This window comes from Pagrus pagrus (assembly GCF_965226575.1).
Source record: "Pagrus pagrus genome assembly, chromosome: 8".
Taxonomy (NCBI): Eukaryota; Metazoa; Chordata; class Actinopteri; order Spariformes; family Sparidae; genus Pagrus; species Pagrus pagrus.
In genome coordinates this window covers 10,579,716-10,606,190 of record NC_140192.1, presented here as the reverse complement: position 1 = coordinate 10,606,190, position 26,475 = coordinate 10,579,716, and the positions used below count along the sequence as shown (strand labels likewise).

The 26,475-nt window shown below is 40.0% G+C and overlaps 1 protein-coding gene across 1 annotated transcript in view; it reads right to left on the bottom strand.

The window, feature by feature from the left end:
• gpat2 (glycerol-3-phosphate acyltransferase 2, mitochondrial) overlaps positions 1-24,456 on the bottom strand; it is a 33,568-nt gene extending 9,112 nt beyond the window's left edge. The window contains exons 1-17 of the mRNA XM_084360586.1: positions 24,370-24,456; positions 21,760-21,867; positions 21,364-21,434; positions 21,145-21,255; positions 20,593-20,715; positions 18,120-18,219; positions 15,241-15,374; positions 14,854-14,953; positions 12,016-12,195; positions 10,763-10,855; positions 9,927-10,009; positions 7,616-7,743; positions 7,432-7,502; positions 7,005-7,165; positions 6,744-6,847; positions 1,793-1,977; positions 1,044-1,121 (exon numbers count right to left, since the gene is read on the bottom strand). Coding sequence (XP_084216712.1) covers positions 1,044-1,121; positions 1,793-1,977; positions 6,744-6,847; positions 7,005-7,165; positions 7,432-7,502; positions 7,616-7,743; positions 9,927-10,009; positions 10,763-10,855; positions 12,016-12,195; positions 14,854-14,953; positions 15,241-15,374; positions 18,120-18,219; positions 20,593-20,715; positions 21,145-21,255; positions 21,364-21,434; positions 21,760-21,867; positions 24,370-24,441 — 1,902 coding nt within the window. The 5' untranslated portion in view covers positions 24,442-24,456. The remainder of the gene's footprint in view (positions 1-1,043; positions 1,122-1,792; positions 1,978-6,743; positions 6,848-7,004; positions 7,166-7,431; positions 7,503-7,615; positions 7,744-9,926; positions 10,010-10,762; positions 10,856-12,015; positions 12,196-14,853; positions 14,954-15,240; positions 15,375-18,119; positions 18,220-20,592; positions 20,716-21,144; positions 21,256-21,363; positions 21,435-21,759; positions 21,868-24,369) is intronic.
• Positions 24,457-26,475: the final 2,019 nt, after the last annotated feature.

Sequence of the window (26,475 nt, the reverse complement as noted above, 5' to 3'; positions counted from 1 at the left end):
TGGTAAGGCCATGTGTGACTTAAAGTCTTAAACAGTTTGAGTCTTGTGTGCATATTTTGTTTAATGTACGATTTTCATTGCAAAATCAATCAAGATCAAGTCTGAATCTTGATTTTACACAGCAGACTGGAAACATCAAATTCTAACTGGGAGAAAATAAACATCTATGTATACACCTTATTACCTCTCTGTAACTTCAGGATCACTCTTTCTCCACTGACTAAGGACTCAACTGTACACTTCATGTCACAAAGACTGATTGTTTTTTGTTCTGGTGTTTTCTATTATCTCAGGAACCCTGCACATTTGCGCAGGCACATTATCATATATTGCACAATTTATGTACATACAAGGACAGTTATATATGTATATATATAGTTTGTTTATCTTTATTCTAATAGTTTTTATCATATTTTCTATTCCAATTGTTATTTTATTATTCAGATATTCTCTTTATTATTGTCTATTTTTTGAGACTTACTCTTGTGCTGTTACTATTTCCCTCTGTACTGCTGTGTTATACCTGCAAATTTTGGATCAATAAAGGAACATCTTATCTTATTTTCTTCATCAATATCTGCGTGTCTTTGATTGTCTTCACTGAGCTTGTATTATTGTCAGTAAATGGTTGCTCTGTTTTTGGTTGATCGACTCTGTTTTTCCTTGTTATTTTGTTTCTATTATTCTCCTGAACTATTAACAAGGCAGAAACTGTGAACACGACACTGACATTTTATCATCTTGTGATGATATGGCTTTTTAGCAAACAATTGCTTATTAACACATCCAGCAGTTACAGAGCAATGTTATCATTCATTCATGTTTCAGTCCACCTTTCAGACCACATTTTCATTTTAAAGACTATAATTACAATAATAAAATCATTATGAACAGACTTTATTAAAACACTTTCGCTTTGTTATGCAAGTGGCCATGTAAGGATATGTTTAAAATGAGAGGTATTTGTAGATAAAATGCCAACAAGATATTTAGGATTTTTGAATAATTAAATAAACTTAAAAAAATATATAGATTTATCTTACTTCTTCCATAATCAGGATGCCACAGCGGACTAGACTGTCAACTGCATCCAGGGCAAAACTCTGGGATGACTGACAGGGCTGGGGAGGGAGACAGAGAGAGAGGGGACGAGAGATAAGTAAGGGGTTAAGTAAATGGGTAAGCTCACTGGTGAAGAAATGTTAGAGGCACAAACAGCCTCAGCCCATCACATATCTAAGCAGACAGCTGACACAGAACATAAGGTGTATAGTAGAGATGTGGCAGAGATCAGAGGACAAGAATAAAAGATGGCTGGCAGGAGGATGAGAGCAGGAGTGATATTTCTTGTGTGAGGAATGGGGTGAGAAAAACATAGCTGCAAGCAGAGGAGACAAGAAAGAGCAGCTGCTGAAATCAAAGGTGAACAAACAGAGAAAGAAGCAGCATTTCTGGCTCTGATTTGGGGCTCTTAAAGTCACTCTGATGAAGCAGGTACACACACACACACACACACACACACACACACACACACACACACACACACACACACACACACACACACACACACACACACACACACACACACACACACACACACACACACACACACACACACACACACACAAACACACACACACAATTTGAAAGCTCTCTCTGCCAGAGATAGAGGCAGCAGAGCAGGATGAATGGCTGTTCAGCTCCATTAAACATCCATTGAATGAGACACACTGGGTTGTGTGTGTGTGTGTGTGTGTGTGTGCGTGTGCGTGTGATATGAATTCAAACTCACTGTCATAAAGCCCGGAGGCAGGAGATGGCAGAGCTGCAGGGCTCTCTCAGTCAGCTCTGACTGGCAGAGCACCACATCAAACTCCATGATATTTGTCACCTCCTCCCCGTCCACGCCGTCGCTCCTCACCCCGCTGCTGATGCCGCTGTTGGCCACCTCGCACAGCATGGCCGACACCGCACACGCTAAGAACAAAAGCACAAACATTTGACCATTTGCTCCAACTCTTCATGCACACACAGTGAGAAAACTAGTGTGATCCAGGACATTGGACACAGTCTTTACTAAATGGGTCAGTTGATGAGATTTTGCTGATAAGAAGGATTTAGGATTTCATCAATTTACACAAGTGTTTTCTCTTTATTTGGACTATTTATCCCTATTTTGCTGCTTTCATGTGCTGTTGGGAAAGTCTTGACATCCAGATTGTTCATGTCCCTAAACTAGTCCCTTCACACCAGGAAGCCAAACACAGGAGACATTATGGAGGCTGGTCGTAATTTGAGTTCAAGTGTCCATAAAGTGGGGATTACCGTATGCTCCATAGACTTATTTTTACAACTTAAGGTTAGCAGCCATGTATTAATCTACTACTGAGGCTTTCAGCAGCTCGCAGCCCTCTGCCCACTAGCTTCGCTTTGTATAGAAACAAAAGACGTCAAGCAGAAATAATGAATCACACAGGCAAAGTAGCTTCCTGCTTTTCAAAACACCACATTATTTTTACCTCCATCAATAATGCTAAAAAGGGGCTATAGTACTGTATCTACGGCTTCACCCCAGCCAGCCGTGAGCATGGTATTTACAACCAAAGCAGATAGCTCTCAGCTCATGGATGAGCTGATAGAAGACTTTCATGAGGATTTGGGATCTAGGCTTTCTGCCACCAGATGATTACCATATTTTACTCAATCACATTTTGCTGTTCCAAACCTTATAGCCAGACACCCCAAAATTGGGCGATTCTGCCAAAAAAGTTATGTTCAGTGCCAATGCTCTTTCCATGCTGAAGCTGACAGGCGCAGAGACTGCAGAAAGTGAGTTTTTGAAAAAGTTTGGGAAAAATTCTGGTAAGAGTTAATAAGACCATGAAGACGGAGGGCTGACACATGAAAGTCTGTCTTGTCCTTCAACCACCTTCGACCTTCAGAACATTACAGCACTTTCTGCCTGGTTACATCTAGAGCATTTCCTTTCTGCACTGAAATCAATAAATAATCTAAATAATAAGTGCAAGGTGCAGAACTGTCTGATGTGGACATGAATTGCTAGAATTCTGATTCTGAAATATCCAGGACTCAAAGTGGACGAGAAGAAGTGCCTTAACATGCTCCTATTATCATGGAATCAAACACAGATGAGCAATAACTAAACTTAAACAATAGTTTGCAGGGCTGTATTTGCATGATAAGGGTTTCATGCTACCAATGTGCAAGCACATTTGCAATAGCCACATTACAGGATGTGTGATGTCAAGTATCGAGGCAAATTAACTCAAACACATTCTGCTACAGCTTTTTTGATGCATGATACCAAAGAGTTCAGTTCTCATTTTCCATGACAAATCTACAAGGGAAGGCTGCCTGATCTAACAAAATCTGCTCTGATTTAACGGTTTTTGGATACACAGAGTTTGCTGCTAGTGAGTGACATGAAGCCTCTGCATGCACAGCAAGAGTGTCACAGTGGGGTGTTTTTTGGTCATTAAAGGAGAGATGTTGGGGGTTGCTAAAAGTGGAACAAGTGGCCAACAGAGCCGCCATCAAGACTGAATTGAGTTGTGGTCTCTTTGTTCCCGGATTGTGGAGACATATTTTATTGCTACTTGCCATTTGCTTCATTGTTTTGTATGGTTTGAAAGAACTACTTTATTTCTATTTCATAATATTTTAGAATTTCTTAATTTAAAAATGTCCCTTTTTTCTAATATCATCCACACAAATCTGACACTGTGGCACTGTTACATAACATTAACAGCATGTAGTTTTTTTAGATGCTACACGCTACTGTCTGACCTCGTCAGGGACTCTTCGGCAGGGAACCTGTCAACGGCCAATAATTCCTACACGAGTGCTATAATGTTCAGTTCAGGTTGTTTTGAACTGAAAATGAAAGTAGGATTCCTTGCAGCACTGACTGACTGTTGTATTAGACTGAATCAGTATTAGCTGGGTGTTCCTAAAAAACTGGAAACTGAGTGTCTTGTGTATTACAAATACACACTGATTCAGTCACACAAAGTCATTGCTCACACACACCAAAAAATAAAACATTCACTTATTAAATTATTACATATATTAAAATATCAGCGAGCAGACCTTTAAAGTCCCTCAGAGGAATAAGTGTTCCAGTTGTGAGATGCATAGTACCAGATATAAACCTGGAGATACCACCGTTTCTATGGGGAATTTTTAAAGCCAACCTATTCTGTGACCTGCTTGTTCACTCTGAACTCTGAGAGGGTGATGTTATGTATCTTGGCAACGTAGAAAGCATTGCTTTGTATAGGAGAACATAGGTATGTTGGCTGTCAGTGATGACCATCTGACCTTTTCATGTAACTGTCACTGAGCCTGATTAATATGACCATAACAATCTGATAACTGGGAATAATCAGGTTATTATAATAATCTGAATGCGATAATGGATAAAACAGGGTTTACATGATTCGGTCAATTAGTTGGATTTCTTTCCAAGTACATGACGAAAATTTCAGAATGTCACGAAGAGCATTTGTCAAATTGTGTGACCTGATGAAGGATGTCATGAGCCCGCCCCCCGACGAGATAACAGTGTGTGCCGCTATACCTCTAAAAATAAGACTAGCAATAGCGTTGTACACGGTTGGTAGCTGCAGAGAGTACAGACTGATCACATCTGCATCCGCTTGCGTTTTTACCAACATCTGGTTTCTTTTACATTTTGACACGTGTAGATGTAAAAAAACGACAGAAACAGGATTAACGGTGTACATGCACCAAATAAAACTGAATATTGGGCAAAAAACTAGGTGTGTATCGGATTTTTCACAATCCGATAACAGCTTTCAGTCAATAAAGCATATTAGATTACGGTGTTTACATGACCACTTGAATAATGTGGTAGCTCCATAAATCAGACAATGATTGATTTATTAGTGTGCATGTAAACGGGCTCAATGGTGACTGCAATTAGCTGTTGAACTGAATGGCACTGTGGTAAATAGCACCCGATTGTAGGAGTAGTCTACAATCGGGTGCTAGTAGTCTACTATATCTCTAAAATCCACTATATGTATGTATGATGTTTTTTTTCCTATTAAAAGGAGAAACAAGCTCTCTTCTAGTGTAATACAATTACAATGATGTGGTTTTGAGAGAGGTGTTCAACTTCAACTTCAACAATCTACTATTTAAATAAATTCCTTAATATTTATAATGCAGGACTGTATCGATTACATTCTAATTATCAGCATGGATCAAAGAAAGGACATCAAAGGTAGTACTCCTGTGAAGTTCATGCATTTTATCTTTTAGAGTTTTGTATTTTAATCCAAGTCCATAACATGTAGTTCTTACGCACCTAGGGGTGAGTAAGGCTAAGACGTAGTTATCAAAGATGGATGACCTAATACTCCTTTGGGCACGACTAAGATTTGTTGTGTTAAAACTCGCAGGCATTTTCTCTCCTCTCAGAACTCCAATGGAACATGTACTGCAAACGGCTATTGTCTTGTCTTCCACTGAAACTGTAAAAAATAAAAACATCCTGACCAGTAACCATGTTTGGCTCTCTAGTCTGGCAGATTGCAAACTCACTTTAAAGGTGCATACAGCCAGAGTGGGTAGATGCTGCACCGATAATTTAACGGTCTGATTGTGCATCACTAATTTCTATAGATGACCTACGAGTAATTGACAAGTGCTGCTCTTTGCTAGCTATTCTTGACTGGAGCTAGCGTCCGTTAGCTAATTAGCTCATGGCTCAGTTAGCTGTGGCCCTAGAGTTCGTCTGGACTGGGACCTCAGATCACTGGGAGAGTCACCACGGGCGATGGGGCCCAGCTCAACTGATTTTGCCCACCTGAGGTGAGAGTTAAGACAGCTTCCAAGACTGACTGAGGTCAGTTTGACGACAGGGGATACCTTACAGAGGTGATTTACAGCAGCTCTGACCACTACTATGATTTTGGCGAAAGCAGCCTTTAAAACATCTTACTCTGTGAATTGAGGATAAATTTCAACCAAACACGTAGTGATTGTGCCAAGACAAAGATGTGTGTAAATTTGAATAAAGTGTGTTCTATGATGAGTTAACAAGGCAATTAAGCTCCTCTTAGCTCAGTAAAGGAGAGAAACATGAATTCAGAAGGCAGTCATGTCTTTCTGCTTAAAAAGGAAAATAAAGGAACAGTATTTAATTTCTTGACATTTTATGAGTTTATTTTGTTAATTTATTCACTAACAACTGACATATATCTGCCAGCTGAAACTACAGGCGCTGTAGGAATATGGCCTCTTGCCTGTGCAAAGTGGTAATATAAGACAGGATGGGCTGGGCTAGCTGGCTAGCATAACTTCAGTAGACATGGACATCATAAGGCATAACATACTGTACAAAAACTGACAGAAGAAGAACTACAGTACACTGCCATTGATGACCTGTCCTCATATCACTTCTTTTTTTATGTTTAGTGGAAAAAAAATCTGCTGCTGCATGTACAGCACCCTGACACTGCTCAAAGCTTGGCATGTCTTAAACACGCAGAATATTCAGTACTTAAACTTTAAAAATGTCACGTGTCAAACTGATTTTCTACACTGACATGCCAACAGTCAGAGCCACAGCCAAGGCCTCCCACGAAAAATAAGGCGCCTGTAGAACACAGGGTCTCAACATGATATTTAGGCTTAAATGTTACAGGCAGCATTTTTGTCAGCTACACAAAATACATGCAGGCAACGTCACTCACCACCAACAGCTTCCAAAATGAAGGTGTGTGTGACAATCTGGGCCTGGAGGGTGAGATGAAGTGTGGCAGCGAGAGAAGGACGAGGGATAATAAAAGGGTCCTTCCTAGAAGGAGAGAAACATAGACCAACAGGAGGAAAGGGCAGTAATGGACACAGAGGTTTCACTGAAAGGGAAATTGGATTTTTGATAAGCAACAGAGTTTTGCAGTATAGAGCTTATCAGTGTTCTTTGTTTTTCTTTTGACAGGCAAAATACCAACCTAGACGGTGCTGCAGCTATGATGAGATGAGGGGCGAGCTGAGAGAGGGAATAGTGGACTACCTCCACTAGACTCCCACCAAATCCGACGTCTTTGTTCCTGAACAAGACTTCATCCGTGAGCCAGGCCACATCACGACACAGGAGAGATGTACTCATGCCCTGCGAAGAAGAAAGATGTAGAAGTTTAGCTCCGAAATCAGACATGAGCATTAACCATCTGGTGACATTAGTTAGAGACTGGTGGGTATAACTCAGAAAATCAGTGTCACACTCTAATAAACTAGCACGGAAACCAATTCTGTTTATGAGACTCCTGGAGTATTGATGGATCCTTGGAGGGGCAGGGTGGATTTTAACAGCGGGGAAATTTTAACCAAGGGGAAAATTGCTCACCAAACACACAGACACAGGGATGGTGCACTTGCCTTGCGGTGTCTGTACAGCAAAAGACTGGACACCAAGCTGGTGCACATCACAGCCATGCAGGAGGTCACAGCTAGAAGTACACACAAACACACACACACTCACTTTACAGAGATAATGCAGAACAATTTGCATAACATTAAGAAAGATTTATGATTCAGCAGGGGTACATAATCCTGGACCCACAGAAGATGAGGTGGAGGGTGATGGCGATGCTGAGGTCTCTCTCTGTAGTCAGCTCTTTGAGTTCAGATGCATAATGAGAAGAAGGCAGGAGCCACGACATCCTCCTCCGCCCAAACAATCTCTCAGTTCTTAAGAGACAATGTGAGATGAGGAAAGAAGGATGTCAGGATGATCTACAGAAGTGTTTTTTTTTTTAGGTTGTCTCAACTGACTTACACTTGTGAAAATCCTCAAGATTCTCATGAAATCAAATCCCTATTTCAAAACTAGATATGGTTGAGATTCTTTCTGCAATATCCATTTAATGTATTTACATTGAGTGATTACTTCTCTATTGGCTCCAGACCCCCACAAACCTCAAGGATAAACAAGTACAGCTAAAAGAGTGCTGCAGGAATGAGTCAGAAAACACAGAAATAAGTTAGCATTTTCTGAACTTCCAGTTCCCTCATCTCGAATAGGTCTTCTGAATGGGTTTTCAGTTAAAAGCCTGAAATAAGGTCTGTGGTACGTTTTGTTCTACAACACAAAATACTACCTCAGTTACTACCCCACGTATGAATAATAGTGTTTTAGCGTGTCTCACAAAAGGCAGTTGCTAACAAGTGGCTAAATGAGACTACAGAGGTTATCAGGGAAATTTAACGTCATCATGCCGAACACAGACACTCATCTACTCACTAGTCCGTCTTTACAGGCAGACTTTAGTTGCGAACTATTCTAGTTACAACTTGAAGTTTGATCAATTTATAGCAAAGTGTGTGTAATATTGCGTGTAAAACGCTTAGTGGTGGTAACGTTTAAGTCATGCAGTCTGAGCTGGATTCAAGTTGCCCTCAAATGTACGAGGGATTCACAGGAAATGGTGCAGCACAATTATATTTCATTGATATCAGCTTCACTGTTTACTGTTCATGCTCCTTACCCTGTGTCAGAGCAGCCAGTGAGCTGTTCGTGGAAGAGTTGCAGAACTTAGAGTTGGTAAACTTCAAGAAGAGATCCACTCTTGGCCTAAGGCCATCAGAATGTGTTGCAGTAAATTGCATTCATTGTCAAGGGAGTTGCATAACAAATCATGTGAATCCCAGTTTAAGCGTCACTTGCCCCAGCTGAAAAAATACTGAACAACTTCATTTTATTATATTACATGCAATTTTTCAGTAATTATCAATTCATGCTTAATACCACATTGGCTTAAAATTAGCTGTTTTTCCAGTGAAATCTTAATGGTCATTAAGCGAGTTCAGTGGATGACTACACAATAATTCTGAGAATAAAAGGGACGGTTTAGTGGGTAAATTTCCACTGTAGACTGAGGCACTTTAGCGGATGCAATAGCAGTGTGTGTAGTACATTTTATGAGCTGCTTATCTGACGGTATGCTGAAGAAAGATGAGTGTGTTATTCAAGCGTCTTAGCATTGCATGCGTGTGTGAGATATAATACTCACACACACACACACACACACGCACACGCACACGCACACGCACACACACACACACACACACACACACACACACACACACACACACACACAAAATAGTGTTTCAGAGTGTGCTCTTCATATCTGGCTCTGTTAACAACTAAGTCCTACAGAAAGAGACACTGTTCATCTAAACAAGAATAAATAAACCGTGAACTCTGGAAAATAAGTGTTTGTCTGTAAGGACTTTTAATTATGGCAGCTCTCACATCTGCTGCATTTCTTATACATGAAAACAAAAAAAGGGCCTTCAAAAGCTGAAACTTCAGCAGCTGGGGAAAAACAGAGTGATGAAGCAAGACAGAGATGCAGTGTTAAGTACCAGAGCACGTTAATGATATAGACATGCACAAAGAACTGAAACTGCTCACATGCTGATAACAATCCAATCTAACTATCCCTCTCTACCTCTTTTCATCATTCACTTCCCATCTCTTTAACTCATGCTGAGTTTTTTTTCTGCATCTGCTCTCTCAGAAGAATTAAATATATGAGGGGAGAAGCCACTCTGCTCGTCAACAGCCAAGCAGAGATTGAGCGGGGATGTTATTTTCTTTCTGTTATCTTTTTCACTGGCAGACTGTGTAATGTTGATGGTAATTGGACCGAGTCTAAGAGGATGAAAAAGCATCAGAGCTTGCATCGTATCTGTGCCAGATTCAAGGTTTAGAGGAGAGTTTATCTTCAAAGTTTAAGAGAAAGTAACTTTTCAATTTCACAGATGTTAGATAAAACACAATTCAAATCCAAACTCCATTGTGTTTTGTTCACATACAGTATAAAATGCTCACTCGTGCAAGCACGTTTGTACACAGGTGGTTCGATTACCTGTTGTGGAGGATAACAGGCAGCAACAGGTCCTGTAGAGGGAGCCATTCATCTACTCTGCACCTCCCTGACTCGCACATCTCCTACACACACAAACAGACAAAAATGTAGACGCACACATGCACATGTAGTATATCTAAATCATTTAATATTTATGCTCTGGTAAATCAAGCAGAGAAAATTAAACTTTCCATTAAAACTTTTAATTCCAACTATTATTGCTGCAGCCCATTCCTCTTTTATTATCACCACATGATAACTTCCAGCTCCACTTGGGAGGCTGTTTACTACATACACCGAGGTCAAGCTAATGCTGTCCTGCAGTGAATCCTACCTTCATTAAGGTTATAGTGTTCTGTCTTCGATGAAAGCTTTTAAAGAGAAGATGATTTAACTTTCTGATAATTTTGGAGGCTGCTGTTAATGGTTCTCTCGAATTAATTTCAGTTATAATGAGAGGTGTTCTCATCCTGTTCATAGACGGACTAACTGTGCTCCATAATAGGGAGGAAATGCTGGTTCTGGTTTAGCTAACTTTGGCAAAAAATAACACATGTCTGAAACTTTCAGAATACATGCTACATAGGCCCCACAGCAGCCTACGAGCAACCAGAGCACTGATGCAAACTATATATTCATATAGTCTTAATCATGGCATTCAAATTGTTATGGCAGTAAATATTCAGGTCAGGAAACACAACACTGTGATTCCTCTCCAAGCATCAAGCTTCAGCATGAAATGCTTACATCTCATGCCCAAGTCTATAACCTGTGGTGAGGTGATAGGGGAAGGAAACCACTTCTCTAACTGAGAAGCAGGTCTTTCTGCTGTGCACCTTGAAAGAAAAGGGCTGAGCGATGTGGATCCTCACACTTCCTCCTGGTCTCCTCCAAAGAAGAGACCACAACCACTGCAACACAGAGCCAACCTGTGAAGATATGTAAAACATGCACACACACACACACACACACACACACACACACACACACACACACACACACACACACACACACACACACACACACACACACACACACACACACACACACACACACACACATTATAATGAGGCCTTGCCTTTGGGATGGTCATTACAGCTACAATACTTCTAATGAGCAGGATCTACGATGAGCACTTAGATAAATAGCCAGTCTTGGAGTGCATGTGTGAGTAGTGGAAGTGTGTGTACAGTGCGATGTGTGCACTGTGTGAATGACAGAGTAAAATGATGAGGCGAGGACCTTATTATGCCAATTAACATGAAGCAACACCCACTCTCCAGTATCGTCGCAAAGTGCAGATAACAAAGGACAAGACTAATGGAGACTAATAGCAATCGACGTGCTTTGAAAAAAATAAATGCAAATCTCCACTTATCAACCATGCTGGCCAGTGAGAAATTAAAGAGCAAAGTTATGAAACAAGACTGTCATAGGTGTACTCTGGCTCATTTTAACATTTTAGTTGGATCCAAAATAACCCTTTTACAAAATAAAGTCACACAATAACTCAAACAAACTAACCTATTGTGGCAGTGGTGATGAACATGATGATTTTCAATTTCTGGGACAATAAGGAGCCTATTCATTCTGTTATTTCTAAGGAGATTTACAGAAGGTAATTAGGACAGTGGATGTAATGAAATGCCCGGATCCTCAGCAAGTGTAAGTCATAATCTATCTAAAAACATATATATCAAGTCTGCCTGTTCAGATTTGAGTTGTGGCTCTCAAGAGGTAGCTTAATTGGGTACTAAGGGTTATAGCCTATCTTAATTTCCTCCATAAATTGTGTGTCAGCCTCTGCTCAGCTCATACTGTTGAATGTGTGATAAGCCGGCCAGATCAGCGGGCCAAAATACATTAATTAACTTCCTGTTGTTTTCAGAACACCTACATGCACCTGTCCCTTTCACCTCACTGCAGTATTTCTGCTTCCTTCTCTGCAGCCCCCTGGGGGGGCACTTTTCACAGCTTTAAAACCTCTGCTGTAAACCAAACCCGATCACTTCCTCCTGAGGACATTACAGATGGCTCTTATTAAGTGGTGTTTGTGTGAGCTTGCAAGTGTGCATTTACACGCATCCACCTGTATGTTGGTCTTGGGCACACAGTCGTAAGAGATGCCCACAGGCACCAGACTGACATCGGGGACAGATCCCTCTTTCATGAGCTGTCTGATGCAAGCCAGCCACTGGCCACCTTGGCCAGACTCCGCTGACACACCAACACTTATGGCCTGGCCCTCATGTAGCAGCTCACGTACCAGCTGAGGAAGAAGGAGAGAGAAAGATGGCAGAGACAAAGGGTCTGAAGAGTCTTAGCTTTGGGGGAGCAATTAACATAATTCCTGCCATGCATATCTAATATATATAAACAGTATAGCAAAACTTCCCTTGGAGGGAATACAAACAGTGTGGAGGGCAGCAGAGGGAGGAGAAGTCAAAATGCAGGAAGCAGGCAGAATAAAGAGCAGAAATAAAACAATACTGTGGGAGACACCTCATGACATTCAGAGACACTTCCCTTGCCCCAAGTACTGTTTTCCCCATACAGACAAGGGGAATTCAATTACCATTGAACAGCAGCTAAGCAGGGCCACACTCAATAAACAATAAAGGTCTATTAACATTGAAATACAACCAATAAACAAGCCTGCTTTCTCACGCACAGCCAATATGCTTACTGACATAAAAATGGCAAATGAAAAAAACAAACTACTCACTGCGTCACTCATAAACAACGTGTTTATGTTCCACTGTGGCTGTAGTCCTGTAGATTAATGTCAGACTGAGCTGCTTTATTGAGCTGTATAGCACAATATTGATCTAAATAAAGCAAGTAACTCCTCTAAATGAAATACATCTTTAGGCAAACTTATACAAAGCACAAAAGACCTCCTGTGGTAAGACATCAAGATATTAATGATAAACAGCTGGTGATCACTGAAAATAAATCTCGTCAGTAGGAACACCGCATTAGACAAAGAAGACTACTACAGGAAAGCGTGCAGGATGAAAGAAAGGAGAGAGGAGGGAGCCAATAATACAGGCCACAAACATCTCCAAAATAAGCAAAAACCCCACAAATTACCTTCTTTATAAAAATAGAAACAACCTGCTCAGACCTGCCAAGCTCACACAATCAAACTAACCACTATTCTTCTCCTCTCTCCGCCCTCTCCTCATTGCTTTGTCACTCAAGCCAACTCCAGAGCTACAATCTCTGTAGCAAAATTCAAGCCCTTTGGTAATTTTGAGAGTGAATAGAGAGTAGGATGAGGCAGGGGAATGAGGGAAAGGATGAAAAGACAGGTTGTATTATGGCCGAGAAGCTGACTGTGATAACGCTCCACCATGAAGTGCAATGGAAAGTGTGTGTATGCGAGTGAGATTGAATTGAACCGACAGCATATACACTAAACAGCCAAATTACAAGGACAGTTATCTTTTGCTAACCCTGCAATTTCATATAATTACCTGCTATCTATGAAGGCTTTTTTTTTTTTTTTTTCAGGAAAATGCATTAGCAACATTTTTCTAAAACGTGGCCTTGTGCTTCGTTCCCATCTACCAGTAAACAGACTGTTTTTTGGGTCACATATGCAGCTAATGAGGAAGTGCTCCAACTGTCAGCCTGGAATGGTTTGTACCAAGAGGGTGTTTTTATGGTTGGTGACTTTGAGAAAAGGGTACATGAAACCTGAATTAGCTTTTGACTGTTGCAAGAGATATTTGCATATGTGAAAACAGTGGCTGATAGCCTTCCTTGGTTCCAGAGGGAGCTTTACTAAAAGGGCGGGATTTACTGTACCACAGGGGTGTCATTCAAGTACATTTTAATTGGGGTGGAGAAGAAAAAGTTGAAAAAGAGAGTTCATCTTCCAGTTGACGATAGTGGCTAAATTAGCTTCAAGTAGTTTAAAAGTGCATCTTCAATCGACCATGGTACTGGTCAGCTGGTCGGTCAGTTAACTACATTGTTTCGGAATGAAATATCTGAAATAATTCAGTACAGATGTTCAAGATCCTTTAACTTTTTCATCTATCGCTACCATTTAGCTGACATTTGGTTTTGAGTGACATATCTCAACAACTTTTGCATAGATTGCCATGAAGAGTCATTCATGTTCCCCTCAGGATGAACTGAAATAACTTCGAACGCCATGATTTTTTTCCTGCTACGATCAGGTTAAAAATCTAAATTATCCGAAACTTTAGTTGATGAGCAAATTCCCGCAAGCAAAACAAAACAAAAACAACAACAACAAAAAATGAGCATGCTATCAAGCCATGGTGAACATGGTAAACATTATACCTGCTAAACATCAGCATTTTAGCATTGTCATTAGCATTCTGAGGTTAGCGTTTAGCTCATAGCGCTGCTGTGTCTTACTACAGCTTCTAAAAGCTGCCAGCATGGCTGTAGACTCTTGTCTGCAATACCAAGATTGTATCTAGATTGATTTTAGGAAGTCTGGACAGAATAAGAAGACATGAAATGCGTTTGCAAATCGGATCCAAACCACATTTGGAGATGGTTTGAAATGTGACTCAAATCGTATTTCTACAGATGCATGTCAGTCCATCATGACTGAAGCCTATGTTGTTACCATAGCAACCAATGCAGATAGTTGTCTGGACATAAAAATCCAATTTGATCACATACAAATAACAGTGTAGACATTAAGTCGCTCAGATCTGATTTGAGAGACAAATCTAATTTACCTGCAATCTGAACACAGTCTTTCTCTTGTGAGAACAATGAAGAATGGTACGGCCCCAAGGGAAAAGCAGAATTTTGTTTTTGGGTGTTTATCACTGAGTTTAATCTTACTTAAATCCTCATAGAACTACAATCACCACGAATATTACCATATCCTGCCGCATCTTAAATCCGAATCATTGAAAAATAATGCTGGACTTACAGATGTCATGACAGGTAAGTACAGACGGTCCATCTCAGCATCCTTCTCAGTCAGTGCAGAAGGTGGCAGGAGGACCACACCTACCTTCTGCAGGATTGACCTGTAGGATAAATAGAGGATCCTGTAACTGAGACAGAACTAGTTTAGTTTAAGAAACTGAGTGATGAAGCATCTTTACATTGTATTAAATTTAATTAACTGGTCTAAATATGATGTTGTGAATAAAAGCAATAAATTTAGCATCTCATTTACAGCAACAAGGATGATTGCATTGTCAGCGGGGGTGATACTGTATGTTCTGTACAGAAGTATATATACTCTATACTTGTTATCTTGGTGCAACTTGCCTGGTAGCTTTTATGTGGGTTTGTGTGTGTATGACTACACCTTAGGGAGTGGCTGTAAATCTGGAATGGACAAACAGTGTATGGGACTCTCAGGCTGCGACAGAAGAGCACCAGGGGGATGAGCACACAGTCCATGATGCTCTGACGCATGTAGACGTAAACCAGCAGAGATCCCTGAATTACAGAACAGAAGCAGCTTTACATAAACAAGATTCTATACATTGTTATTCATTACGAAAACAATGGTGGACTGTGCAGATGTGGTGCACAGATTAGTGTTTTGGTAGCCTTATATTCAATCAATATTATAGTCACGCCCCACAAGTTTTAGATAATATCAGCAGAATGGAATGTAGATAATACATTTATAGTAGTAGAGAGAGACAATAATAAGAGAATCCTATTATTTTTATAATCAAATCAAAAGATTCAGGAAGAGATTATACATGGGGGAGTATGTTTAAGTGACTGTATGTACTAGTGATGCACGGGTCGACCTGTAACGCGCGGGACCCGGGGACGCTCCTGTGGGTCAGGCGGGTTTGACTCAGGAAATATCAAGGGTGTGGGCAGGCAGGTCACTGACTGACAAAGCAGTGTTCAGAGTTGGCCTAAGTGATTAATAACTTACAGCAAAAACTTACAAAGACATACTGTGTGCAATAGTTCACTTTCCTTTCTCTCTTTCTGTCACTCTCTGTGCCTCTCATTCATACACAGACACACACACCGCACGCAGACAAGCAGATTTACTGTCACAAGGCTTACTGTTAGTTTTTTTCCCGCAAGTAAGGGCTTTCCGTACTTTTATTTACTGTGGATGAGTGCTCGGAGGACGGCCTTGCCTTTTGAATGGATCACTGTTGAGCATACCCTCTTCTCTCAGTCTGCTCCTCTGTCTCTTTTATCAGTCTGGTGCTCATAAGGTGCATTATTTTTTTTGCGGGTCGGGCTTGGGTTAGCACATATTTTAACGGATTGGGTGGGTGTGGGTATTAAAAAAACATAACCTGTGCATCACTAGTATGTAAAGTAGAGGGTGACGAAATACAAGGTTTTTCAAGGTTATTGCAACAACAGCTCTATTATTCTGTATGTGGCCCTTTATCCTGGAGGAGCATTTTTTTTTCATTACAGAGATGGAAATGAAGAGCTACTATCACAAACTCAATTATACATCAAGTGAAGTCACAGCAGAGAGATAAGACATGATTGTGGATATGATAGTGTCAGTACAGTAAAAAAGGTGATAAGGTTCGCAATAAAAGTGCTGTTTGTAATAAAAAAAAAAAAAAAAAGGGAAGTCATCGGAGTATTGCTTGGTTCTTTTAAAGCCGTGATGAAAACATGTTGATTACCTTTTTTATTTTTATTCATCATCTTTTATCTATGTGGAAAACCTGCCTCAAAAATTTCAAAAGACCCTTGCTATCATCAGTTACATTGACATCACACGAGTAAGTTTTTATCTATTATTTTATCCATTCTATCAGTACACAGTCAATCAAACCATGAAATAGATAAGGAAAATGTGAGTCATGATGGTGCCACAAGCAACACATCCATTGTAAAAGATATGTGATATCACAAAGTGAAAATATGGACAATTAGAATTGAGACATGACTTAGGTTGTTTAATTTTAGCACACCTGATGGAACAAAATACAGTACATCTTTAAAATCAATACACTTTTTGGCCATTTTTGAATTTTTATCTTAAACCTCCCACTCTCTGTTTGTAACTGTTTTACATTACTAGAGTTTACTGCGTATTTTAATTAATTAATCATTTAATTTATCTATCAAATCATCTACCCTCATTAGTTTTAAAGCTTTTAAACAACTATTATTCATTATACATTTTAATTATCTTTATTTATTAAATTATCCACCCTGATTTTAAAGTTTTAGGGCTCCTAAATAACTGTATTTGATCTTGCATTATAATTATTTAAATTTATCTTTCAAATTATCTTGTCTAATCAGAAAGTTTCAATGGCTTTTTATTAACTAATTGTGGAACTGCCTTTTCTTTGTTATTATCTCTCTTGGTGCTTATTTTTTTCTTTTCTTTCTTTTTGTAACTCAATGTCATTGTAAATGAGGGTCACTCCTCTGTGATCTCTTTGGCATAAAAAAAGGTTGAAAAGGTTGAATGAATGAATGAACGCACTGGAGAAATCAACAATCGAGCATATTTTGTACAATGTTCTCCTTTTTACTGGGTTAATAAATGCAATCGGACAAATTGGACCAGGAGAGAGGGTCTTACTCAAACGGTGTAAGAAACCCTGAATATGCACTGACAACCATTGAAAACCATAAGCACCACTAGAGTAGTTTCCTATTGGTTTTGCCTTCATTTATATAATTGACTGCATTTCAGCAAGATCTAAGCTAAAGACATAGTTCACTGAATTCATTCATGCCCATCTTGAACCTCTGAAAACAGCAGCCTGACTCAGACTTATTTACTTGTATTTATTTAGTCAACCATGTAATTAGAGTTGCGTTGGCTTCAGCGAAAAACTAAAAATAATTAACTATAACAAGACAAGTAAGAGAAACTTGAAAGTTGAAGGTCTTTCATAAGTAATCATACTCGAAAAACATTTAAATTATCCTTACATTTTTGCACACCTTGAAATGTTTTGTAATGTTTGAGTACAAAGAGGGCTGTAGATATTTACCATCTCATTAGATGACTGAGCACAGCCTATTTTCACACCCTGAGCCCGGTTATATTAGGAACCAAGACATCCTAGAATCTGAATCTAATACAATGTGAGCTTTCCATTGTTTGCAGAAAGACTTGACACCCTTTGGGGTTGCAGTTGTGAGCACATTTAATTATCTGCAAACAATAAAGTTAGGACATATTGTCTGCATATGTATATGTGTGTTTATAGATACTTGCACCTCTTGTGAAGCTTTGTGCAAAGCTGGCAGATGGTTGAGGTTAACTTGAATGCTGTCAAACATGGAGGTCCCCATCTTCAGCATCACCCAGCCCACAAATCTACTCAGGAAAAGACGGTGGGTGAGGAGATGTATAGAAGGAAGGATGGAAGAAAGGAGAAAATAATTTATGATTGGAGATAAGGAAGAGAGGGGGACAATGTACACAGGGAAATAATGGATAGATAGCAGTAAAGCAAGAAGAAATAGCTGCTGTTAAAGGGGACGTTTGGCAAAGTGAGAATGGACTTAAGTGTGACAACATGTAAATGAGATAGATGGGAGAGAGACAAAGTGGGGAGAAGAGGGATAAGGATAAGAAAGAAACTGATGACATAAGGAAAAAGCGAAACGGAAAGCGATAAAGGGGGGATGGGGTGTGAGGGTGACAGTCGTAGATACAGAGGAGGGCTGAGGCTGTAAATGAGGGGGAGAGAGAGGGAGGGGAGAAATAGGAAAGACAGCACAAGGCAGATTTTGACGAGAGATTCCTGAGAGAAGAAAAAGTTAGAGAAAGTTTCTTAAAATGTTTCCGCTCCATTTCAGACATTTGCAGATATCTAACACTGTCTGTAGCTACAGTCATAACACCTGATTTCAATTTAAAATACAACACATCTTTTCAGCTGGGAGCAATCAAAGGATGTTCAATGTCCTCCATTGGGCATGGACAAGTTTGTGCCTCAACAACTGTCAGTCATGTTGAAGAACTGACTGATAGATTTTCATGCACAGGTAGGTAAGCTGCATATAGATAATTAACGAGCAGGGTATATGAGCCAGTGGTTTATGAGTTATAGTTCTTTTGGGCATCTAACGTCCCAGATCTCAATGTCCTGTTCTGCAAAGATGATATTAGGTGACTGCCGATTGGATCAGTTTAAAAAAGTTTCATTTAAAAAAGAACAAAAAACAAAACAAAACATGAGCAACTGTGTTAAAAATATCTTAGTCTTTTTAATATCTTAATATCATCAGTGTGGAAAACCAGTTACACATTTATACAGATACATCAGGTTATTTTTGTATTTTTAATCCATTTTGGATGAATTTGGCAACTACAGTGCGCTAGTTTGTCCCTAATTGCTTTAGAAATCGTTTCTGAATTTGCAGCTATGAATCCCACTTTGACTGGCTTCTTCTCCATAGCAACAGCAGCTGAAGCTATTGGATATGGAAGTACTTGGCAGTATTCTATTCTTTTCTTATTTTCAACCGATCTCATGCAAAGGCCAAGGCCAAAAATCTGTCTCTCAAAACCTTCTGCCTTCTCGGGTCTGTTGCTCTCAGCTCCGAGCCCATTTGTTCCTTTTAATACAAGTCACAAATATAAGCATAATTTGAAGAAGTCTTAAACAGCTGGGCACCATTGTTCTGATCACACATTACTCAAACTGTACATTTAATGGTTCTTACTTGCAGCTTTAGATTTGGTGCTACAGTGAGTATTTATGGCAGCAGGACATTGAATGTGCAACTGCCTCAAAATAAACTGCAGTACAAATGCATAAAAGATAGATAGAGACTTTATTTATTCCGAGGGAATATGTCCCTGATGTGGCTCTCTGATGTGTATTAATATCAAGAGGAATAAGATATGTGAGGTGTTGGCTACAAGGACAACACTTGTTAATCGCATCCATTCATTAAGGGGTTTTTCCTTTTCAAGGGATTGCTGACAAGGAGAAAAAATACATGATATCACCTGCCTTACCTCTTAAAGGGCAACACATTGAAGTGTGTTTACAGGTCTTGAGGAGTACTACTACCTATGTGAAAAGAGTCACATAAAGCCTTGTGTGTCTCCAGAAGAAGCTGCACATAATCTGATAAATTGTCTCCAGTGATGTCACTCAGTGGCTATATTGCATTGTGGGTAATGTAGGCACCAGGTTTTGAGAAGCAGTTCACTGGTCTTCATCACTGTTGGACTCATTATGGACAGTTTAAAAACCAAAATCGATACAGCAGTATCATCTTGTTTATTTCATTCTACTTCCCTTTCAGAATCCTGCGCCTACATTACCCATAATGGAACTTAAAGAGCCACTGAGTGACATAACTGGAGGCAATTTATCAGATTAGGTGCAGTTTCTCATGGAGATGCACAAAGCCTTATAAGACTCTTTTCACATACGTAGTAGTTGTGCCTTTAAAGCGTTAAATTGGTGAAGTTTCCCTTTAAGCAGTAGCACAATTCTCATAAATGAAGTTGCAATAATTTAAACTGCTGGGCACAACAAAAACCTTTGACTAGGTGTCTATTTTTGCTTCAATCATACTGATAATGTAGAATATACAATCTAAATTTTGTTACGTCTGGATAGAAGGGTTGCATAGTGCAGTTTTAAATATTAATAAACAAACATTAAGAAGCAATTTTTGAACCTCACCCTTTGCCAATCGGCCCACACACACATAAACAAACACACACCGTAAGAGACCAGGGATGATGCAGGTGTTAATGAGGGGGAGGAATGGTGAGAGGCTGTTGATCTGCCCTCGGCTATCTCCCCCCTCTGGTGCTTTATGCTCTGCTGTGAGCGCCTCCCTCACCCTGTAACACATGGTCACAGGACAGCAGCGTTAACACAGCACAAAGCCTCTTTTGTGCTCACACAGACAAACACCCGCCTTCGAGTAAGACAACAACAACAACACCCCTTAGTAAAGAGGTTACATAAAGGTTAAACTCAATTACACCGAAGGGGAGAAGACAACAAATACAAACTGAACTCTCGGTGACAGAGATAGGGAAAGTGTGACAAAAGCCCAAAGTTATCCTCTTCATTCACTCTGCACAGGCGCAACGATCGCCTTCATTTTCTATATCTATGTTTGTGTCTGTTATCTCCTCTCCTCTTTTCTCTTTCACTCTCACCAGAACTGCAGACCAGTTTCATTTTCTGTATCTCTGCCTATCATTTATTTACTCTCCTCTGGCGTCTCTAGTGCTCTCCTCCTGTTTCTCTTTCCCCTCAGGTACCTGTTGCTCTGACAGACTCTCTCCAGTCTGTTGCTACCAGGACTCGCGTAAACCTTGCACCCACTCACAAACAGCGCACAGCACACCCTCCGCACCAGCCATCCTCGATACCTATGATAGCAAACACACAATGCAGAGGCAGAAAATGTGCATTGGTGAGTGTGCTTGGACTGAAAAGTTTTATTAAGTGTTTGTATGAATACTGTAGATTATCAATACCTGGTGTGCGTCTCGTTGACACTCAGCAGGTTGTAGAAGCCAAGGGAAGAGTTTTGGCCAAGCTTCTTCTGCTGGGCCATGGTAGAAAAACAAACAGACAGATGACGTAGGTGTCAACATTATCCCTGAATGAGGTCTGTTGGAGACATGCAGCTAACCCTGACCCATCTGAACAAGGACATCTATGAGAGCATCTTTGTAGTCATTCAAGGTCACTTAGTTTATTCAGTCAGTGAGGTAGTTTGTTTAATTATAATTTGAAAGCAAATCTCCAGCACACAGATTACATAAATCTAATTTATTGGATGGTATCAACACACAGTCAACCTCCCTCATTTCATTAGTCTAACGTTCATCCTTCTCTGACCGTCTCTGGCCTCTAAGCAGCACACTCACCAGACTGTCTGGAGTGCACTGGTGGCAGCACTGGCCAACAATTGGTCTGTACTTGCCCAGACAGGTAGGCACCGTCAGCTTCTTCTTAATCTTCAATTCCCAGGACAACTAAAAGAAGGAAACACAATTAAACAAACAAGGTGTCAAATGCACAGGGACTGCAACCACATCCACTTACTGAAATTACACACAAATTAGATACACCCTAACTTAAATTGCTACAATCTAATTAAACAGTCCTTACTGAACTTTATGGTAATTTTGGAAGATGTATTTCATGGTGCTATTGACCTGTATTGCATTATACAGAGAGGTATTCTGTTATTTGGCCTATATCGTACACAATAATAGAAACATGCAGTGATTCATTGGGATTGGACTTGCTCTTGCTAGCTTTAAACAGGAGAAGTCAAGGATGCCTGATAGGTAACCAACCCTTAGTGTGTTCTTTCTGTCGTAACAAAATAAATTCTGGTTTATGTAATTGGGGTAGAGAATCACAGCAACGCAATTTCCCCACATATAATTCTCGTAAAGAATCACAGTTTCTTGGCCAAATACATGCATAAGTGGGTTTCTCAGTGTTTTTACATGTAAACATGTGTATGAGTCAGACTGTGACTACGGGTAAGTGGGATCAAAGGAGAGCAACATCAAAAATAAATCCAGCTGCTAAAACTAACAAAAAGTAGGTTCTAAAAGTCTAATTCAATGAGCTTTTTGTAATATTAAGACACATTTGAGTTGTAAAACAATAGCAACAGAAAAAGGTCAGGGGTAGAGGACATACAGTAATTGGATGCATTTAGAGGATTTACAGTAACCAGTAGGTAATTGGTTGTAAACTTGCAAGTACTCTCACACAATTCTTTGAGGTATATAAACCTACAAACTTACAAGTTGACAACAAAAGGCTAGTGTCTCTACTGGTGAGCTACATTTGATTTCTCCAACTCTTCAAAAGTATAACAGCAGAGATAAATAAATAAAATTGCCAGTTAAATGCCTCGATTCTCTGCCCTTGAATTTCATTTTGAGTTTGTTGTTGTTGTTGTTGTTGTTGTTCAGTTTCTGTGTGGCTGTGATTGGGTTAACTTTGAAACCATGGGAGCATGCAATAACTTGCAGTGCAGCAAATATTAATACAGAGCCCGTATGAGACCCAGTATCAGGCAATCAGTGCACATCAGGCATAAACAGCTCATGCACTGAAGCACAGGCCAGACTGTGTACTGTATACTAATCAACAAGACTTAAGGTCTCCTGCAGCAAGTTGACTGCTGGTCACTTGTACAAATATTTGTGTTACGATAAAAGACAGCAACGATACCCATTAATTATCATGCACGGTATGTGTGTGTGGGCTGTTAGTGTGCCTGAAAAGAAGTGTTAAGTTAGGATTCAGACTGATTACTCTGTTTAGACAGCAGCTAATGAATCTCCAAGAATCAATGACACTTTCTCCTGATTGAATGATGAGGATGATGGATTCCAGAAAATAGAGCAGCTGCTTGAACCAGTGCCTCACCAAGAAAAGGTCGATTTAAAGAAAAAACATTATTGTAACGACGAAGTGTGGATCTTTGAGATCTGTCTTTGAGACGGATCGAACTGTCAGTAATTTAAATGACCATGTTAGTTCACAAAGGTATAAAGACAGAAGGGAGAAGTAGAAACATTGAATGATAAAAGGATGAAGGCAGAAGTATCAGGCTAAAACCAGCCTCTTGGTTAAAGGAATAGCTTTCAGAACATTTTCGGAAATAAACTTATTCACTGAGAAGATCCAAAAACATACAGGTATCATCAGAGCAACCGATAACTGCTGCTCTTTCCCAGCTGTCCTTGAAACTTGAATTGAAAGCAAGGGAATTTAATTTCTTGACATTTTGTGAGTTTATTTTGTTAATTTGTCACACTTCACGCTAACCCCTCGATTCCACCAGATAGGGGCCGGGGCTAGCGGGTTAGCATGCTAACTTCAGTAGATATCTCTGCAACACAATATATAGACTTCTTTGACAAGAGAGCAACGCTTTCCTCATACTATCTTGATAATGTTAGTTCCTTTTATGAATGGTTTTAACTAAAATTCTGTGCATATCTTGCAATAATGTCCCCATAAGGACTACTTGTTCTGTAAAAGTTATCGTTTATACTGCAAAGATCTCCAGCAGGAACAAAAACAACAAACAAAACAAAACTCCTTTTAGGAGGAGTAATGTTCTGTTTTTTTCTTGACAGACAACAGATTGTTATCCATCTGCCTGGCATTCATGGTCACAAGACTCCAGGACGTCATCATGTCAAACTGTGTTTCGTCCAAAAATAGTGAAAGCACTTGACTTTCTGTAATAATAAAAAAGGTTGTTTTTACATTTCTGTGAGTAATCAAAAAAGCAAGCATTCCTTCTTCATTTTCTGATGCATGAGTTTGACTCACTGACTGATCACTTCCTGTGATTTGCTAAATATACGTCAAACAAATGGAAGCACATGGGGTCTAGTATGTTCTCTCAAAGATTGTGAACAACAAACAGTTTGAGATTAGTGCACATGGAGTATTTGGGAGATGAAAGTGGGAGTGAGTCATGCAGGTGGTGCTCTTACAGCGGGTCTCTTCTGTTGAATTGGTGGAAGGACCATGTCTTTGTTTATCCCGTCATTCTTCTCCTGCACCATGGTGAGCCCCCTGCAGATTCTACCCAGAGACCAAACAAAGAATAGATTAGGGATAGAGTATATTATACAGCGTCATGTTAAAACAGTGCATTCTCACACTGTGTTCTGGTAATAAGGACCGTTTGTAAGCCCATGTGAATGGGCTAAATAATTTTTAGGAGCAGTATGACACAAGACCAATTTTGTGAAATTTCAGACAGTAATGCTCCATTTCAAGAAAATAAACACACATCCACTCACACAAACACAATCTCAGTGTGACTCAAAATTCATTTTGTCTTCTGGTTCTTGGCAGGGGAGTGTTGGCAGCACTCACCGATCTATCACCCAGTGCCCATAGCTACAATTTCACTCATCTAACCAGCACTTCTTCCCCTCCACCATCGCAAATTCTCTCAAATTCCTAACTTTCCCTTCATTCTTCTCAGTTAAGGGAAGAAGCTTCTCGCTGGCGGTTTACTCATGTTGTTTTCCCATTGTTTCCTCACATTGGACTTGTGGCAAACTTGTTTTAAAGTTTTGTGCTCACTTCTGTATGCAGGTAGGAATAAAACAAGGACAGGACTGCCATTAAGAGGTTAGAGATTGTGAGGAACTCCAGGCTGTCTTTGCTCAGCGACGCACAGGTGCAGCAGGGCCAACACTCAGTAGTGAGTTATAAATCATTAAAAGCAAGGTACATAGCCATCAGCTAAAAAACAGCTCTTATGTAACTGATGCTGCTCCCTTGCCAACACAAAAACCCAGTAATGAGAGTTGGCAATAGAGGTCACAATGTAATACGATCCAGCTTAAACAGATTACCTAATAGGTAACACTGGCTGTGCCTGAGCTTAAATGAGTAATCATCTGAGATTAAGGTAGATTGAATTCAGATCAAGAGTCAGTGCACACTCTCCAAGGAGAGGGCTACGCCAGAATGAAAGCCACCATTCCTCAGGGAGCCTACCTTTAGTTTAATGTGTGGCTTTGTTTCTACCACAAAAGGATGAAGACGTGTCCTGCTGTCATCCTGTTGTACAAACTCTTCTAATAAATCATTCTGTGGGTATACCCATCGGATTCAGGAGTGTCATCAGGCTCAATGGCAGTCTCTTCCTTTCATCGCTGTGTCCCACTCTGTTGATCCCACTCCGCCCCATTAATTTTGCTAATTAAAACTAATGCTGTCCCAATGGGGAGATGCTCCATTTCAACTGGCTCAAGTTCCCACATTCATTATCAGCTCCTGTGGGAATTGATAAGAGATTCCCAGAGCTCACTGGTGCAGAGGGTGATGTAGGAGACGAGGCATCAAAACGGGCAGTAAAGGGTGTAAAACCTGTAAATTACACAGCGAAGGCTCTAATAGGGTTATATAAGAACTCCAGAGGGAATACAAGACTACATGGAAAATGCTAGAGCCAGCAGTATGCCAAGGTCAGACCTGTGCACCACTACAAAGAGTTTCTCATACAGTCCTAACTGTCAACATACAACACATGAATTCAAACACGGATATGTGGAAACATGGCAGGCATTCAAATCTGAGTCACACATTCCTCCTCATACTTATCCTCGCTAAGCTCATCATCTTCTCAGAAGTTAATTGATCGATTATAGTCTTTAATTAATATGCTGTATGCTAATGTGATAGCCCAGACCTAAGTGGGCCTGTGATGGGAAAGGATTAAAAATCAGAAGCCATTACGAGCTGCCAGGTCAGATTAGACTGAAGATAATTTCAGAGCAGCAGTTGAAGTGATGCTGGTTGGTGTGTTCAGGTCTATTCCCTAAACTGCTTAGTGATAAGTGGGGGATTTAAACACACTTCGTCTGTTTGAAAAGGAGTCAGACATGGATCATTAAGAATCTCAATCAGATATCTTCGCCGATACATATTTTTTGGCCTCTTAGTCAATCCTCACACCTGCAGCATTAAAGGTAAAGAAAATCCCCCCGCCCATCTGTATGTAGGTATAGATGTAATGCACTGTTTCAAATAATAATAGGTAACAAAATAATAAAGATAATTTTAACACGTAATTGCATGCA